The sequence below is a fragment of the Phyllopteryx taeniolatus genome, chromosome 4, assembly GCF_024500385.1.
Source record: "Phyllopteryx taeniolatus isolate TA_2022b chromosome 4, UOR_Ptae_1.2, whole genome shotgun sequence".
In the NCBI taxonomy this organism is placed as follows: Eukaryota; Metazoa; Chordata; class Actinopteri; order Syngnathiformes; family Syngnathidae; genus Phyllopteryx; species Phyllopteryx taeniolatus.
Genome location: NC_084505.1, coordinates 18423413 through 18440576, shown reverse-complemented (window position 1 = coordinate 18440576; position 17164 = coordinate 18423413). Strand labels below are relative to the sequence as shown.

Genomic DNA, 17164 nt, shown 5'->3' with positions numbered 1-17164 from the left:
AAATGTTAAAGTGAGTGGCGGTTTGATATTGGGGGCAAACACACACACACACACACACACACACAAACCATTGCTCCCACCATTGTAATTTTGATGCAAAGAGCAAGAAAATCTGCACAGGGAGAACATGCAAACTCCACACAGCCAAGACCAGATTTGAACCCAGGTCCTCAGAACTGTGAGGTAGACGTGATAACCAGTCGTCCACCGAGCCGTCCTCGACAATGTTATTTATTAATCATATTTAACACTAATTATTAATGCATAGCATGTTTATTTTAGAAACAAGATAATGTCATTAATATGGCATCATCAACGCTAAAGGACTTGACTACTATAACATCAATATTCCACCACTTCTTCAATCTTCACCACTAACATCATCAATAATCGTCTGTTAAAATGACAATCAATATGCAACTGTTTACATCATCAATAGCTGACATCTTTACTATGACATTAATGAAATCATCAATATTCAATTTGTACTAATATCACATCAACATTTGAGTTTTTTTCTAATATGACATTAATATTCAATGTCTTTGTCAATATGACATCATCAATTGCGTGTTTTCGTTTTGCATTGGAAGTGCTTAGCCATTGTACCTAATTAAGTGCATGTGCATGTTCTTGTGTAGCCGTTGCCTGGCAGAGCCGCCCCCCCGCGGTGCTCCACATCCTGAGTATCTCCTGCGGCGTGTGACCGCTCACCACCATCAAGCTCCTTTCCACGCACACAACCTCGCCACGCTCCTTGTCATCGTCGTGGTCGGGGCGGACGAGGAGCGTGGCGAAACCCGGGTGCTTCTGTGGGACCAGACCCAGCTCGCGGAGGCACAGTCCCATGTAGACATCGTGGACCGGGAACAGAAGGACGCGTCGCGAGACGTTGTGAAGACGTACGGCCACCTCCCCAGAGAGCAGAAAACCCCCGGACGCAGCGTAGGGCGGATACGCTCCTGTGAAAATGCTCGGCGGAACGAAGTCCAAAAGGGCCCGGTCTCTGGGTGGCCGTCCATCGTCGACGACATCACCGATGAACAGGAAGTTGCTGCTGGCACGCGGCAGAGTCTCCAGGAAGTCCAACACTTGGAACGTGTTGATGAAACTGTCGTCACGGGCCTCCAGGACAAACCGGGTCCACGGACAATTGCGATGAAACCACTGCAGGAAGAGCGTCTCCTTCAGGCTCGAGTTGAGGGGCGTGTCCCTGAACTCCCATTGGAGCAGGTCCCGGTGAAGCGCCGCCTCCTTGCCCAACATGCCTCGCAGGTCTGGGTAATGGTCCTCGGGCGACATCTGTCCCAGCAGGAAGACGGTGGCCACTGTGCGGTTGGCCAGGACGCCGGCGCGGCCCCACGTCTGGCGGATGGCCTGCCGCCGCCCGAAATGCGGCACCAGAGACTTGACGACAAGCAGCAGGAAAAGATCCGGCGGCCGGCCCCCCGGACCTGGAACCTGAAGCACACTGGACTTCCTGCAATGGATGTATAGCAGAAAGTCCTGGAGGCGGCGAGGCAGTGCATTGTAGTCCCAAACCTGCTGTTAGAGTTAAAAAAAAAAAATCTTAGGAACCCCGGACAAGCTTAAACAACCCTGTAAAGTAAATTCAGATATTTGTTTCTAAAAACAATATACAAATTTGAAGATAACTGCTGAAAACGTGCCAAGACTGAGAACTGTGTAGTAGTAAATTGAGGAGATATTTTTTGGGGGATGGGCTAGAACGGCACACACTTGGCGTCCAGCGTGATTTTTCAAGAAGTGTCTTGAGCAGTCATGTCAGGAACGCGTTACTCTAATTTGACAAGGACTTGAAATGAACACCTGCCAACCCGACATTTGATCTCCCTTCCAAGGAATTTACCTTACATGACATCTTTTTGACTGACACTTCACACATTCACACAACATCAGCCAAGCCATTTTCCACCTTTGGTCAAATGACATGGAAGGCCTGCCGCACACTGCGAACCCGATTGGACCCGACCGTTGCATATAAATAAGAGTTGCTGACGCAACCCTGCACATTGAGTGACTGGATATACAGACCCCCTTTCCAAAAAAATGTGAATATCATGGACAAGTTTATTTATTTCCATAATTCCATTCAAAAAGGTAAACTGCTTGAGGTCCAGTGTGAAATATCCACGGTGAGTCGTGATTTTTGGTGCAATGTCCAGTGCGGGTGTTGGTAAACTCCTTTCTTAAATCCATGGTCACCGCAACAGTCTACCAGAAGGTTTTAAAGGAGTTCATGATTCCTTCTGCTCAGGATCTGTATGGAGATGCAGATTTCCAGACTTCCTGGCCCCTGCCCATATCACCAGAAGCACCAAAACCTGGTTTGATGCCCATGCCATCACAGTGCTTAACTGGCCAGCCAACTCGCCGGATCTAAACCCCATTGAGAATCTAACGGGTATTATCAGTAGGAAAATGAGGGGCACCAGAGAAAAAAACAAAGAAGAACTAACTGCAAGCATCAAGGAAAGGTCTGACTTGTTTCCGGTGAGAGTTGCCCTTATTCACCGATTCTGTATATAACTTTTATGGACAGAATTTCTATGTGCAGCCGAGGCGCAGAGGCGGTCCTGTTTGGTGGCCTCAGAATTGCATCTCTGCTTTTTGCAGATGATGTGGTTTCTGTTGGCTTCATCAAGCCGTGATTTCCAACTCTCACTGGAGCGGTTCGCAGCCGAGTGTGAAGCGGCTGGGATGAAAATCAGCACCTCCAAGTCTGAGACCATGGTCCTCAGTCGGAAAAGGGTGGAGTGACCTCTCTGGGCCGGGGATGTAGATCCTGCCCCAAGTGGAGGAGTTCAAGTATCTCGGGGTCTTGTTCACGAGTGAATTTTTGGGAAAGGGTCTGTATGGATGCCATGAATAGCGAGCCCATATAGGAGTTCGATACTATATGGACAATATATTGTATTTCATCACCTTTCTTGAACCATAAAAAGCTTGATTCATAGTTAAGGAAGAGGCAGGTTCCTAAAGCAACCTGCAGCCTGGAGGCTTTGTTGACTTGTGATGCAATCGGAGATCGCTTTAGCTTTTGCCACCCGGGCATACGTGTGACATCATGGTGAAACATTCTTGCAAGGAGGAACAACAAACCATTCAGCAAATGTAGCTTACACGTTATCTTCGCTAAACTTGGACTGTGCTCGATCTGACTCCCATTGTTTTTTCGTATCCCAGGAAGATGATTCCCCCCCCCCCCCCCCCCCCCCCCCATCTTCTCATTTAATCAAACATGATCTATCTGCCCCACCACAAACATACTCAAGTCTAATGAGTCAATATGAAGCAAGTCACATATCGTCGCTGTCGTCATATGTCCAGATATGGTCAATTATCTTAATTCAGTCAATTCTTATTATATTTTTTTCACACACCGATATTATTGGTCCATCCCCATATCATCTGTTATTTTTACGCATTATGAATCAAGTTAAAGTGTTGAAAATAGCTTGAGAACCATTCTAGATAAGGGGGCTCTTTTAGCCTGATTTTGCCCCTTTCCAATCAAGGACGACAAACACAAGACAAGTTTACGTCTTATATGATTGTCGGGGCCGACAAGCTTAAATATTAAATGTGTTCGATATTTACGAGTGTGTGGGGAAAGCCGACGACTACCGAGTCGTGACTCTGAATTGTGATGTGAAACGGAATGTAGCTAATCAAGAAGCAACCTGACTGTAGAACACGAAAGCAGCCGCAAGTAAAAACAAACGTGTCCATTCTAATAAATGATAACGTAATAAATAGAATTTTTCCTAGCATATTAAAGAAGCAATTTACATGATTTTTGGGTGATGTGTTGATGTACAAAATGATGACAGCAATATAACATAATAGCATCTTCAAAGGTAACTCAAGCATGATGGCATTTTCCGCAAAGACGTCATTTTGGAGATGGCGACCATATGTGAGACTTGCAGTTCGCTATGATCACACACATCACCTGCGCGACAACTCTGCGGTCCGCTTCGCACGAGTCCCGAGGCCCCATGAGGTTCAGCCGCCGCTGCTCGGTGTTCCAGAAGGATGGGCCCGACCAGTTCCCGGATCGCGCAGAAACCAGCTTGAGGAGTCCGCTTTGGTCCTGGCGAAGTTTCCAGCTAAGAGTCGCAAGGATGCAACACACCAACACGTTGAGCAGCAGCATGGCGCAGAGCAAACACCAGCTCCTTCGCACCAAAGCCGCCACGTTGATGCCCAACTGCAACTGAAACGCACGAGGTCTCAAGGTCCATGCTTGAGTCTGGAGAAGACCTCCAGGAGGACTTCTTGCTGCTTCACCGACTCCAGGAAACAGGGGAACGTTTGGGAACATGGCGACGTCAACTCACATCCACCAACCGTCTACTCCACATCATCAACACAGACAATGGGTGGCATTCTCCCACTCTTCCCTGCGCTGGGCCCGACAGGAGTCACACGCTTGCAATCAAGACGCACACACACACACGTGACACCAAACACATGCTAATGGTTAGCTCAAAATGGCATGGACGGCTAGGCAGCGTAGTGGAAGAGAGGTTAGCACATCTGCCTCGCACAGGCAAGAGGTTCGGGTCTCAACTCTCGGCTTCCTGGAGTTGGCATTTTGTCTCCGTGCTTGCGTGGGTTTGCTACTCCCATCTTCGAAAAACATCGCCAAACGTCAGCTTGGAAAGACTCCATCTCACCTGCAGAAAATAAATGGATGGCATGGCCGACCGCTCCAGAAGTACAGTACATACGTTGCGCCATCAAAGACAACAATGATTGGTCGCTTGGACATTTTTATTAAAGACACGTGACAACAACCGTGAATCTGATTGGCCATACGAAAGACCACCCAACTAGGCACATTCTAGGACTTTGTCTTCAAGGTCCTCCAGACATTAAAAAAAAAAAAAAAAAAGCATGTAAAGGCCAACGAGGATCCGCAGTGTCGCACGGGATGTCTCCGAGTGGCAACCATGTTGGCATACGCGGCAGCCATGTTGGATTTCAACATGTGTGGGAGTCATTTTGGATATGGACAGAAAAAAAACATGTCAACTAGGTATGGGCAAGTACCGATACCAGGTATCGTACCGGCCGTATTTCAAAGTACCGGGTACTCATACTGCCGATACCAGCAACCGATACTTAAGGCAAAAAATATATGACATCAAGGACGTCCTCCTCGCCAGTAGTTAGCGCAACACTGCGGCGGTTTGACACATCGGCAAATCATCAGAAAAGAAAGGTCTTTGTTCACAATCTCTCATGTTCGTTGAAACTGTATGTATCAAATAGTATCAGTACTACGTATCGGTAAGTACTAAAAAGTGAGCACTCATACCGGTATGTATCACTCTGAAAAAAAAGTGGTGCCAAACATCCCATAGTCCAAAAAATATATATTGACGAAGGGAAGAGTTGGCCCGGTGGTCATTTCTCTGACCTTCTGTCTCCGTGCGTCAAGTGCGCTGAACGACAGCTTCAACGGCGGCCTGGATGTCAGCCATCTTTTTCAGCATACGCCGTATGCTGTGGTCGTCCATCTCCACACACACAAAGTCCGGCTCCTGGAAGACAAAATCAGCAACAAACTGAACTCCCGCCGCATATGCGTGTTTCAGCATTTGGGGGAAGGAGGATTTGATCGAACTTCCACCAGAAACTATTTACTATGTAAACCTAACTCACTCACTGTCAGCCCTCCACGCTTGATACTATTGGTATATATAGTAGCTGCCTGTCAATGTCAGTGAATGAGTTGAATAAATAGTTCTTTCCTCTTAGTAATTGCAATGAAAATCAAAAAAAATACCTGCAACAGCTTACTTTCCTAAAATCAATAATTCATGAATTAATAAATAATTGTACCCACAACTACTGGATTCCCAGTTACTTCCCATGGAACATCTTGAATGAACGAATGAAACTGGTAAGTCATGGTACGACTGCGATCCCCAAACGCTCACCTTGCCGCCGCCGCCGCCGCTCAGCTCCAGCTCCAGCAGAGCGACGGGCCCGCTGGGGGGCGGCCCCCCGCGACCCACCGCCGTCTGGAGGTCCACCCTCCATGACAGGCCCCTGAGGGTGGGCTCCCAGCGGCTTTGCGCAAGAAGAAGGCTTTCGTGGACACGGCCGCGCTGGGCCTTCCAGAAGCGGGCCAGGGCGGCTGCCTGCTCTGGGGTGACGCCGCCAGCCCCTTGCTTGCGGGTCTGGGCTGTGAGGAAGGCCTCCAGCTGGGCGTGGTCCATGTCAGCCGTGGCCATGGACTGTGGGCACAAAATGTCACTCCAGGTCATCTAATTTTTTCAAAATGTCAGATATGACTTAATTGATAGTCAATGTCTTTACGAATAACATTGACAATACCTCTTTACTGACATTACTAATACAGTACTCAATGTCTTCATAATTAATAAGAGATCAATATCCCATGTCTTTACTAATCATCCATCCTCAATGTCTTTGTTAATTAATGTTACATCAATATTCAATGGATTTAGTAACCATGAATACACGTACTTAAGTCACTATTCTAATTAAAATGACATCAACATGTCTTTACTGACATCAATACGCACGATGAATTTATACATCACCAATATTCACGATGATGTATTTATTAATATGACATCGTCAATACTCAGTCTTATGACATTGTTTCTACTCAGTCTTACCATTTACATCATTCATACAGTACTCAATGTTTTTATTTTAATATGACATCATTAATAGTCTGTCTCTACTAATATGACGTTAATTAAGACGTGAGAGTGTCTTGTTGGAGCTTTTCTGACCATAAGCAGCGCCTTCATTTTGTCGTACAAAGCCTTAAAGTGTTGCTGTGTGGCCCCGGGGTAAAGTTGGATTTTCAACATGTCCTCCGTCACGTCGCTGTTACGGTAAAATATTTGCTGGGCGACGCCGTTGAGCAGCGCGCCCAACGACGAACTTTTGTTTGCCTCTGCTTCCGCCATCTTTGCCTCTTCGTCTTCCGCCACGGGCGTCACGTGACGTAGAACAATTACCTCAGGGTCGCGGGGCACTGTGGGAGTTGAAGTTTATTCTTCTACCGGCCCAACGAGTTCGTCTTTCTTGAAGGCTTTAGGCTGAAACATTACACGCGATGCACTGAATAAAATGTACACTTGAAGGTACTCATACTTGATATTTATAGTATAAAAATATATACCAATATCACATGAAAGTTGATACAATAAAATGTTTTTGAGCGAAATACAGAAATAAAGATGAAGATGAGGCTTGATTGCGTAAAGCTTTAATGCTGAGTGGCTTTTGTACCATTTTCAAGTTAGCATGCTGCCATTAGCTAATCATTTAGCAAACAGGTTTATGGTGGCTAAACATAAATTGACTTCGTCACAGTGTTGTCCTTCATCAGCCTCAGCCCTGCCGTCCTCTTTGCCCCCTTGCTTGTTCTGCCCCACCTCCTCTTTGCCCCCCACTTACCGGCTCGTGTCCCATTTGCCTCCACCCTTGTCCCCCTCTTACTGCCCCACTTCCCCATTGTCCCCCTCGAATTGACCCGCTTCCTACTGGTGCCCCCGGTGCTCCCCCACCTACTCCGGGTCGCCCCATTCCTGCCCCACCTCCTCTTTGCCCCCTTCCTTGTCCTGCCCCACCTCTTCTTTGCTCCCCTCGTACTGTCCCACCTTCTCCTTGCCCCCACCCTTGTCCCCCTTGCACTTCCCGACCTCCTCTTTGCCCGTCTCCTTGTACTGCCCCTCTTCCTCTTTGCCCCCTTCCTTGGCCCACTGTTTTCAACTCTGCTATTGCCCCGCCTACTCCTTGCGCCCACGCTTGTCCCTCTCTTACTGCTCCACTTGTTCCTTGTGCCCCTCGTAACGGCCCTCGTCTTCTTTGACCCACTGTTTGCCACTCTCCTATTTCCGCGCCTACTCCTTGCGCCCACTCTTGACCCTCTCTTACTGCCCCGCTTCCTCGTTGTGCCCCTTGTACTGCCCCACCAATTCCGTGTCCCCCTCGTACCGCGCCGCCTCCTCCTTGCCGCCCGCTGTCCTGCCCCGCTTCCCCCGATTCGCCGTCCTTCTTGTAGCATTGAGGGGTGACCTGCCCCCCGGCAGAGCAGCTGATGCACTCCACGGCGCTGTTGTCGTCTTGCGGCCGGTCGCAGCGGAAGATCCTTCCCAGGCCGCCGGTGCCCAGATGTCTTCCCAGGTTCACCAGGGCTCTGGTCAGCTGGTCGACGGGTATGGAGGTGCCCACCCACAACGTTTTGACATTCAGCAACTTGGAGAAGACGACGACGTGTTCCTTCCACTCCTGGATGCGTTCCAGCAGCTTGAGGATGCTCAAGGCGTTCTTTTTGCTGGCGCAGCGGCTGGTGCAGGGCGCCGCGTACGCGTAGAACACCAACAGACCCGACTTGTCCTTATCTTCAGCCCAGCTGTTGAACCGCTCAAGAACCCGGTACTCGGCGTGGTCCGCTCGGTTGTCTTCCACGGCCCCGGGGCAGATCATGGCCACTTCGTGCCACGTCATGGACTCCCGGCCGCAGGCTTGCAGAACATCCTGCCACGGCACCTGCGATCTGGGACAACGCTGCGCCACGTCAGGCCACCTCAGAAGAGTGGCGGCCACCACGTTGTCGCCCGCGTAGACGCCGCACTGCAGGATGGTGTTCTTCACGTTCTGCCCCAAGTCGGGCACTCGAGTGAGGTCGTACGAGTCCGGCTGGGCGCCGGGCGGGACGCTCACGGCCAGACTGAACATGGGCATCTTACTAACACAGTAAACACACAAAGTTAACAAAAGAGAGTGGATCCAATCCAATGCCTCGTTTCAAGAAAATCATACTGCTAAATCATTTCTGTGTGTGTGTGTGTGTGTGTGTGTGTAAAAGTAAGGAAAGTATTCAGACCCCCTTAAATCTTTCACTCTTTTTTATATTGCAGCCATTTGCTAAAATTATTTAAGTTCATTTTTTTCCCAGATTAATGTACACACAGCACCCCATATTGACAGACAAAAAACTCAATTGTTGAAATTTTGGCAAATTGATGAAAAAGGAAAAACTGAAATATCACACAGCCATAAGTATTCAGACCCTTTGCTGAGTATTTAGTAGAAGCACCCCTTTGAGCTAATACAGCCATGAGTCTTTTAGTGAATGATGCAAGTTTTTCACACTTGGATTTGAGGATCCTCTCCAGTTCTGTCAGGCTGGATGGGGAACGCTGGTGGGCAGCCATTTTCAGGTCTTTCCAGAGATGCTCAATTGGGTTTAAGTCACGGCTCTGGCTGGGCCATTCAAAAACAGTCACGGAGTTGTTCTGAAGCCACTCCTTCATTATTTTAGCTGTGTGCTTAGGGTCTTTGTCTTTTTTAAAAGGTGAACCTTCAGCCCGGTCTGAGGTTCTGAGCCAACGCAATCAAAGTTGAAGGTCCTCAGAACTGTGAGGCAGATGTGCTAACCAGTCGGCCACCGTGCTTTTTATTATCATATTTCATTTAATTTCATTTAAAGGTCCAAGCTATGCATGGACCTTTTCACACTGCACTTAGCAGGATGCATTGCGCCGTCGACAAACCCATTCATTGTGCCGCAAGGGTGCGATGATGGAAAGTCATGTGGCGTTGCGGCACGACGCGCAAGGTAGGCGTTTGCCGTCGTGGCGCCGTGCCTGGAGGTGGAAGCTGATCAACTGGGAAGCGCCGTCACTGTGACGTCAATAGGAGAGGTGTTGGCAGAGTGATTTCAGAGTTTGGAGGGGGCCCTCCATGAAGGTGTTGTATGGGGGCCCACAATTGGGGGCTACACCCCTGAACTTATGCCTCATCTTTTGGAACGCTGTATTTTCCTTGCTCTGACACAGACACTCGGCCCAGTGCACGATGACGATGTCATAAAGCGGGGACATCCTCTGCCACTCACCTTTGAACTTTGAACCTGCGGATGAGGAGAAGCAAGGTCATGTGAGTGTATTAGCATGAAGATGTACTTTAGAGCGGAAAAACTAGCTTTGTCAGACATACTTGTTGAGAATTCCATCTACCAGCGTGGCCAATCGGTTCTGATCAATGGCTGCCGTCCTTGCTGTCGCCGTGACGACCAACAGTGCCACAACCAGATGCCGACGCACCGTCGTCATCTGCATAGAGAAGTTGAGTTGAGTTTAGTATGACCCCCTCCCACACGTTTGAGAAGGAAAACGCCTTTTCCAGAATCAAAGGCGTAATATCAAGAGAATAAAGTGGGGTTTTAAAAAAAAAAAAATCATTTGTCGAAATATGACCTTCTTACCGAGTTCAACTTTGACTTCAGAATATTAAGACTCTCTTGGAAAAATCCAAATTTATTTACGTAAGATTACGATTTTTAACCCTGACCAAATGCATCTTTGGTCTTTTGAAGATTACAACTTTATTAGTCTTTTCTTGAAAAAAAATCCAACTTTATTCTAATCACATCACGAAGAAAAACAATTCTCTACAAAATATAAAATCGTGTGACATTCTAACTTTTTTCTGGAAAATAGTCGACTTTTAAATTCCCATGGTATTTAATAATAGTAGTAAGTAACAAGTAACATTTTGAATAAATTGTACTTGTCAGAGTAGTTTTAATAAACTTTTATTTGAGTATTTATGTTAAGAAGAAACAGTACTTTTACTCCTTTACAATAATCTACATGAGTCGTGACAGCCGCGCATGACTCGTGTTGACATTACAGACTACGAAAAACAACAGCTTTAAAATGCAGCGTTGCAAACTTGGACATTTCAGCCCACTTCTAACTTGAGAAAACACCTTGCAGTAAAACCTGCAGATGATTTTGCTGTTGTTTTGGCTGTACATTTAGCAACATTAGCACAATTTTATGGTCGCAAGTAAGTGTTAAACATGCATCTTCTGTGGTACATTCTGTTCTCTCTCTCACACGCACACGCACGCAAGCACACACAAACACACACACTATCAGCAAATCTGGTCAGCAAACAGCTTCTTCATTCAGTCATTTTAGTGGATAAAGCAAATAATGTTTCTGTAAGGCCCTATGCATATGTTGTTGTTGTTTTCTTACTTAAACATTTGAAATGGTGGCAGGTGTGCGTGGACTTTGAATGTGAGCTGTTACCGCTGAACACAGCCACATGCCAGTTTTAAGAGGGAGTACATCCTTGTACAACTAGATTTGTTTTTGGAAATTGAAACTTTATTTAAAAGACTAGTTAAAACAGAACATCTCGTTTGCAATGGTGACCTGGCCAAGAAGGCAGCAAGTTAAACGTCAAGTCCAAGTCAATCACATTCAAGTTTATTTCAGTTGTTTATTTTCACCTCCACTCTCAAAAAGATACACCGAAATAAATCAGTTGAGTTGTACAAATTCTAGACAAGGCGGCTTTTACCTGCATTGCTGGACGATGAAGATGAAGATGAAGACGGAAAACAATGTTGCGCTTTTTGTTTTCTTGTGTGAAAGGAAGACGGTTGATCTGGTGGGCAAAACAAGATCAAAGAAGGAAGTCCCTGACCTGATTATCATATTTCATATTTCTCAACTTCTCTTACAAAACCTCGTCGTGCTATTTTCATGGACAGACTATTAGGTACACCGATCAAGACAAGCATCCCCATACAGTAACAATGAGGGCTAGCATATATTTTAATGTAATATATGATACTATATTATGACATATGATACAAGTAATATAATCAAATACATTATCAAATACATTGTGATGTAAAAAAATCTAATAGATAGAGTAATATCATAAATTGTATTATATTGTATTAAATGCGATTGGATAGGCTCCAGCACGCCCGCGACCCGAGTGCGGAGAAGCGGCTCAGAAAATGGACGGGTGGATATAAAAAATTAAATATCATGATAACGTACCATAATAAAATTACTAATTATTAAACTTTTCCTATGGAAAGTAATAAAAATAAACATCACACCAGGATTAACGAAAGCTTTAATGCTGTTTGGTACAATAGCACTTCTTAGCATGACCACGTTAGCTTAGCATTTAGTGAGGAGAAGCTCAAGAGGTTCAGGACAAATCAGCTTCCTCACGTTGGACGTCTTCAACCTCGGCCACGCCCGTCACTCGAGCGGCCCCGCCCACGAGGTGCCCCGCCCCACTTTATGTCAAGGCTGAGAAAGGTGAGTTCCACAAGGCGTCCGTTTCTTTTCTGGGGTTCGTGCTGGCTCCGGGTGAAATCAAAATGGACCCTTGCAAAACGAAGCACAACACACACACACACACACAAACGCGCACACTGATTAGGATTCATTTTTACTTTGTATGGTTTTGTCATGTTATGAGTTAAATATGGATCCTGAACTGCTCCAGATGGTGGACAGTACAAGACACACTTGCGTCTTCAAGATGAAGAAACAATTATCATTCAAAATATGAATAAGAATAATTGCTCATTTTTGACGCGGAAACAAAAGCTTTTACTTGGTGAAGATGACGATTAATGCTGGAAAAGATTCATCTTCGTCTCATTTTTTTAAATGACAAAAACCTGGCATTTGAACAAGGGTGTGTAGACTTAACAACCCCTGTATCTTTTGTTGACATGAATACACGACCGATGTGTATTCGTCACGGTGACATGCAGATGCTGCGTGAAGATAATTGACAAAGAAGAAGCGACAAGAGGAACAAGAGAAACATCGCAAAGACAAACTTGCTTTTGACTTTGTTATATGTGCCACACGTCGGTGACGATTCTAAACTCTAAATGTCCCACCCAGCACCTGGTTGCGTTTTAAAGGGCCATCCGTGCAGACTCAGACCAGTCGGTGAAGCCAATTGGACTTCGGCACGACATTCAGAGTACTCATTGGTCTCTTTGTGTAGTTTTCAAGTCAAAGTTGCAGAATTTCTCGATAGTAGGTACTCCTGCTCTGACATGAAGCCGATTTCTTTGCACATGCACGTCCCGTGTAAATCTTCTGCATGGTGTGAACTTTTGATGTTATAGATCATAGGTGTCAAACTCCAGGCCCGGGGGCCAGATGGGGCCCGCCACATCATTTTATGCCGCCCGCGAAAGCAAATCATGCTCGTCAACTTCCGAGATTTTTTGCTAAAATCTGTACCCAAATTCCAAATAAACAATAATGTTGAGATATGGCCTTTTTTTGTTACCAAACCCTTCTTCTACAGTACAGTCAGCCTCACAGTTCTGAGGACTGGGGTTTAATCCCCGGCCCCGCCTGTGTGGCGTTGGCATGTTCTCCCCGTGCCTGCGTGGGTTTTCTCCGGGCACTCCGGTTTCCTCCCACATGCCAAAAACATGCATTAATTGGGGACTCTAAATTTCCCATAGGTGTGAACGTGAGTGCAAATGGTTGTTTGTTTCTATGTGCCCTGCGATTGGCTGGCAACCAGTTCAGGGTGTACCCCGCCTCCTGCCCGATGACAGCTGGGATAGGCTCCAGCACATCCGCGACCCTAGTGAGGAGAAGCGGCTCAGAAAATGGATGGATGGATGAATTAATGGTTTCACTGTTTTAACGGCCCTCTGAGATGGATGTTGCTTAGTTGACCTTGCATTATCAGAATCACTAAATTCGCCAAATGCATCTCGTAGACACACAGGAATTTGACTTGGCAATCAATGCTAAAATAAAAACAAAAACAAAACAGGACTAAACAGACATACAACGAAGGCATTTTCGGGGTTGAAAAAAAAAAATCAGCCAATAGGAGTATCCGTGGGTGCTGAAGCGCGGATATGTGGGCATCCACTGTACTTATTGGATGATGTTATATTGTTGATACGATTTATATAACATAAAATACGAATAAATCCATTTAAAATCAAAATAGAAATAGCCCTACTCACATGTGCTGACCAGAGACTATATGGGTGTTGTGTTCAATCCATACTTACTTCTAGGGTTTCGGTGCCGTCAGTTGCTGTGCTGCTTGTCAAGGAGAGAAATATCCTTGGGAAAAGGTATAAAGGTGGCGTGCGTGTGGTCCTTGTCCTGATGCAACAGTTAGTGCCCTCCTGAGGGGAACCTGCTGAAGAGGTGGTACGCAGGCTCATTAACTGACAGCTGAGCCTCTCTGCCGTGTTTATGATTCGTTGCAGTCACTGCGGAGGCAAATCGCTGATGAGAGAAGGCCTTCCACGACGGTTCCGCAGAACCTGGACTAAACGGAGCTGGAAACGTTGAGTTTCCGTAGTGGCCTCAGACGGAAGGCCGCACTCCCGTTTGCAGGCGTTTGTTATGATGGTGCCTCGAAAGTAGACCAGCCTCACCTCGTTAACAAAGGTGTTCTTGATTGTCAGGGGCAGGAGATGTGGAAAGGGTTCCGCGAAAGTCTATGACCATTTCCAGTGTCTTCTGCGGGTTGAGTTCCAAGTTATTTCGAGCACCGTGCAGCTAGATGGGACACTTCCTGCCTCGCAAGCAATTCCTCATTATCCGTGACGAGTCCGACCGAGGTTGTGTCCTCTGCAAACGGTAGAGGAAAACGTGCCATTGGATTGTTTGAAAAGATTTGTGCCACTCCAGATTGTCAATAAAGATTTTTATTGATGGATTGTGTGAAATGAATGAAAAACGACAACACAAGCAGCTAAAACTCAACAGCAGAACGGCCAGGAATGGTCGGCAGTCAAGAAAAGAAAAAGCTCAGACTGGTCCAACACGGGGGCTTCATTTGCACCATAGTCCAATAAAGCACCTTTCATATATATATATATATAGATATATATATTCATATTTCTTAATATGTATATATAAAGATATTTATCTATATATATTTATAGTTTTCATATATACCTTCAGGCAAGTATTCAAGGATTCCTGACAGAATCAAGTTTTCTTGTGGTTCTTCTCATTTACAAGTAAACGTGCTTTGTGTTCTCGTCCCAACACAAACGCCAACTAAAGGCAACAATTTTGTCCATTTTTTCTTTTCAATTTTTTTTTCATGACTTTTTTTACTTTGACTCTCAGCTTGCCGTCATTGCCTCATCGTTGCCAAAAGTACAAAAAGTGGCACAGAGAGGACGAGCAATAAAAATGAAATAAAATTAAATTACGGCAAATAAAACCCTCACTTTTTGTATAAAACCAAAAAACTTTTTTCCCCTTTGAAGAAAAAAAAAGTGCGACTCCAAGGCAATGAAGAAGGGGGGGAATCTCACAGCGACCAACGATGTCACGAGGAGGGCAGCGCTTTAGCAGTCAGTTTGGCAACCAGGGCAACAGCAGCTTCCAGCGTCCTGCACAAGGCATCGAGCACATCCTCCGGCCCCTCCCCCACCAGGCCCGGCGAAAGGGCGGCCTCCTCCGGGAGGGGCGGGGCCTTGGAGTCCTCCTCCTCGGCCATATTGTCCCCTCTGGGGGAGGAGGCGGGGTCCGTAGGTGATGGGGCAGGATCCGGAGGTGAGGGCGGGTCCTGCTCGGTGCCCGGGTCGATGAGGGACGAGGAGTCTCGCGTCTCCGTGTCGGAGGTGCTGGTGGGCGTCAGCGCCCCCTGCCGCTCCAGCTTGGACGAGTCGGGGCACGGCGGCAGGGCGGCGGACGCGGCGCAGGATGGCGGCAGGGCGGCAGTGGCAGATGCGGAGCAAGACGGCAGGCAGAGGGCCGCCGCCGCCGCCTCGTCGTCGTCTTCGTTGTCGCTGCTCACGCGTCGCCGCTTCATGGGGGTGGCGCCCTCCTCCTCTGTTCCCGCAAACAAACAAACGAAATCATACCACTATTAGTTATTCCTCCTATGGTAGAACCTGAATATTTGTATTTCATAGTTTCATACCATTTGGTGTGACAATTTTTTTTCGTCTAAACACGCTTGGTTTTCAAACCAAACAAAAAATGTGACTCAGTCATTTATTTCCCAAAATCGATGCACGTTCATCTAAAGCATTTGGTAAGTTGTGTAAAAAGGTTGAAACAGATGGCAACGCGTCTAATCCTCTATATGTGGAACGTCACGTGACCAAACCCGGAAAACAGGGTTAGTGGAATTCCTCCGTCTTATTCACATATCCTTTGGGGAGCTGGTCGGCCTGGGTGGGGGGGGGGGGGGACTGTGGCGGGTCATTATTGCCCTGTTTCGCATCAGCCCCACCAGTTTCTCCAATTTGAACGCACAATCACGGTACAGGGATAATGGTTGGCAGTTGGGGACATGGTAACCATAGTAATAGGTCGGGTGGTGGGTTTTCACAGTTCTCTTAGTTGGACTCCTGGGGCCTCCGGTTGTCGGGCCGTGGAGGGGTGCGTATGGAGTGCGTTCAATGGAAAAAAAATAAATAAAAAGTTGACCCAAAACATTTCAAAATTAATTTTAGAGCTGTAATTGCAATAATACTATAATAATAATCATAATGGTAGTAGTAATACTGCAAAACAACAGTATTTTTGCTCACGGATATCATCCCGTCACAATTTGGTACCGGCCCACGCTTACGTGTAACTCTGTACTTTTGTGCACAGCATAATGTTATTGTTGTATTGCGTACCATTGTCATTTCGGTGGCATGCGTCCATCAGCGCGTTGCGTTGCTGCACGCAAAGGCGATATCGAGCCATCAGCTCGTGGAGGGCGGGGCCCAGGGCGGGGTCCAGGGCCTGAGGCGGTTGCACTGAAAGCAACAACGTCAAAGCCCGAAGGTCCTGAAAAAAACAACACGTGGGCACACACACGTGAGGCCCCTGACATGAGGAGGATTGTGCATGTGCGCGCGTTTGTGTCAAGGCTGGGCCAGTCATCCACTTTATACAATGCAAAAATCATTTCAGCTTATTTGTCAAGACCACTTTTATTTGAGCAGTTTCTGTAGTTCAAAGTGCGCCCTTGCTGATGTTCACTACTTACATTAACAACAGGGCTGCGAAAAAAAGATAAGCTAGACAACAGCAACTAATTCTCACAAAGAAACATACAACATGAGCAGAATCATTTTCACATTCTGCAAGTGTTATCATAGTAAAAATATGGTTGATATTTTTTCATTTAAAGAATTTCAATTGAGACTACTTGCCCTTATACAGTATTGGGGATTTAGTTTGATTGTTGTTTCGCTTGTTTGTATGTTTATTATGATCAGTGCTCCATTACTTTGTCCTCCTTTAAGACGGTAAAAAACGGTAAACGGTGCTGCCACAGCCAACTTGGAAAAAGTAACTGTTAC

General features: G+C 46.5%; 4 protein-coding genes across 12 annotated transcripts in view; all 4 read right to left on the bottom strand.

Moving 5' to 3' along the window:
- Positions 1 to 215: 215 nt before the first annotated feature.
- Positions 216 to 4505, bottom strand: b3gnt2a (UDP-GlcNAc:betaGal beta-1,3-N-acetylglucosaminyltransferase 2a). Of its 6 annotated transcripts, none has more exons than XM_061770183.1 (3): positions 4365 to 4505; positions 3977 to 4240; positions 216 to 1545 (listed from the first exon to the last, which is right to left on the bottom strand). In XM_061770183.1, exons 1-3 carry the CDS (start codon positions 4389 to 4391, stop codon positions 610 to 612), a joined length of 1227 nt encoding a protein of 408 aa, XP_061626167.1. In that variant the 5' UTR covers positions 4392 to 4505; the 3' UTR covers positions 216 to 609. The 6 variants fall into 6 exon arrangements, with proteins under 6 accessions (XP_061626167.1, XP_061626168.1, XP_061626169.1 ...); XM_061770184.1 differs by having other exon boundaries at positions 3977 to 4234; XM_061770185.1 differs by having other exon boundaries at positions 3977 to 4133; positions 4252 to 4392.
- Positions 4506 to 4564: 59 nt separating this feature from the next.
- commd1 (copper metabolism (Murr1) domain containing 1) lies at positions 4565 to 7020 on the bottom strand. 2 transcript variants are annotated; one of them, XM_061770187.1, is made up of 4 exons: positions 6801 to 7020; positions 5973 to 6272; positions 5450 to 5573; positions 4565 to 4703 (listed from the first exon to the last, which is right to left on the bottom strand). In XM_061770187.1, the coding sequence occupies exons 1-3, from the start codon at positions 6978 to 6980 to the stop codon at positions 5466 to 5468; spliced, it is 588 nt and encodes a 195-aa protein (XP_061626171.1). In that variant the 5' UTR covers positions 6981 to 7020; the 3' UTR covers positions 4565 to 4703; positions 5450 to 5465. The 2 variants fall into 2 exon arrangements, with proteins under 2 accessions (XP_061626171.1, XP_061626172.1); XM_061770188.1 differs by lacking the exon at positions 4565 to 4703 and having other exon boundaries at positions 4782 to 5573.
- A 44-nt stretch (positions 7021 to 7064) lies between these two features.
- LOC133476913 (uncharacterized) lies at positions 7065 to 14255 on the bottom strand. The gene is made up of 6 exons (XM_061770932.1): positions 13904 to 14255; positions 12069 to 12227; positions 11398 to 11484; positions 10021 to 10136; positions 7669 to 9934; positions 7065 to 7112 (listed from the first exon to the last, which is right to left on the bottom strand). Exons 5-6 carry the CDS (start codon positions 8761 to 8763, stop codon positions 7065 to 7067), a joined length of 1143 nt encoding a protein of 380 aa, XP_061626916.1. The 5' UTR covers positions 8764 to 9934; positions 10021 to 10136; positions 11398 to 11484; positions 12069 to 12227; positions 13904 to 14255.
- Positions 14256 to 14541: 286 nt separating this feature from the next.
- usp34 (ubiquitin specific peptidase 34) overlaps positions 14542 to 17164 on the bottom strand; it is a 93180-nt gene continuing 90557 nt past the window's right edge. For 2 of the 3 annotated variants that reach the window (XM_061770172.1, XM_061770173.1), the window contains exons 78-79: positions 16493 to 16685; positions 14542 to 15692 (exon numbers count right to left, since the gene is read on the bottom strand). In XM_061770172.1, coding sequence (XP_061626156.1) covers positions 15187 to 15692; positions 16493 to 16685 — 699 coding nt within the window. In that variant the 3' untranslated portion in view covers positions 14542 to 15186. The remainder of the gene's footprint in view (positions 15693 to 16492; positions 16686 to 17164) is intronic. The other variant, XM_061770174.1, reaches the window with a different exon arrangement.

Coding starts and splice junctions, on each gene's coding strand:
- commd1 (XM_061770187.1), bottom strand. CDS start 6,980: ATGGCGGAAGCAGAGGCAAACAAAAGTTCGTCGTTGGGCGCGCTGCTC. Junction 6,273..6,800: donor AAATGAAGGCGCTGCTTATG/GTCAGAAAAGCT, acceptor TTGTGCCCACAG/TCCATGGCCACGGCTGACAT. Junction 5,574..5,972: donor GCGGCGGCGGCGGCGGCAAG/GTGAGCGTTTGG, acceptor TTTGTCTTCCAG/GAGCCGGACTTTGTGTGTGT.
- LOC133476913 (XM_061770932.1), bottom strand. CDS start 8,763: ATGCCCATGTTCAGTCTGGCCGTGAGCGTCCCGCCCGGCGCCCAGCCG. Junction 7,113..7,668: donor GGCAAGGAGAAGGTGGGACA/GTACGAGGGGAG, acceptor GTAATGTTTCAG/CCTAAAGCCTTCAAGAAAGA.
- b3gnt2a (XM_061770180.1), bottom strand. CDS start 4,348: ATGTTCCCAAACGTTCCCCTGTTTCCTGGAGTCGGTGAAGCAGCAAGA. Junction 1,546..3,976: donor ACCGCAGAGTTGTCGCGCAG/GTGATGTGTGTG, acceptor TAACTCTAACAG/CAGGTTTGGGACTACAATGC.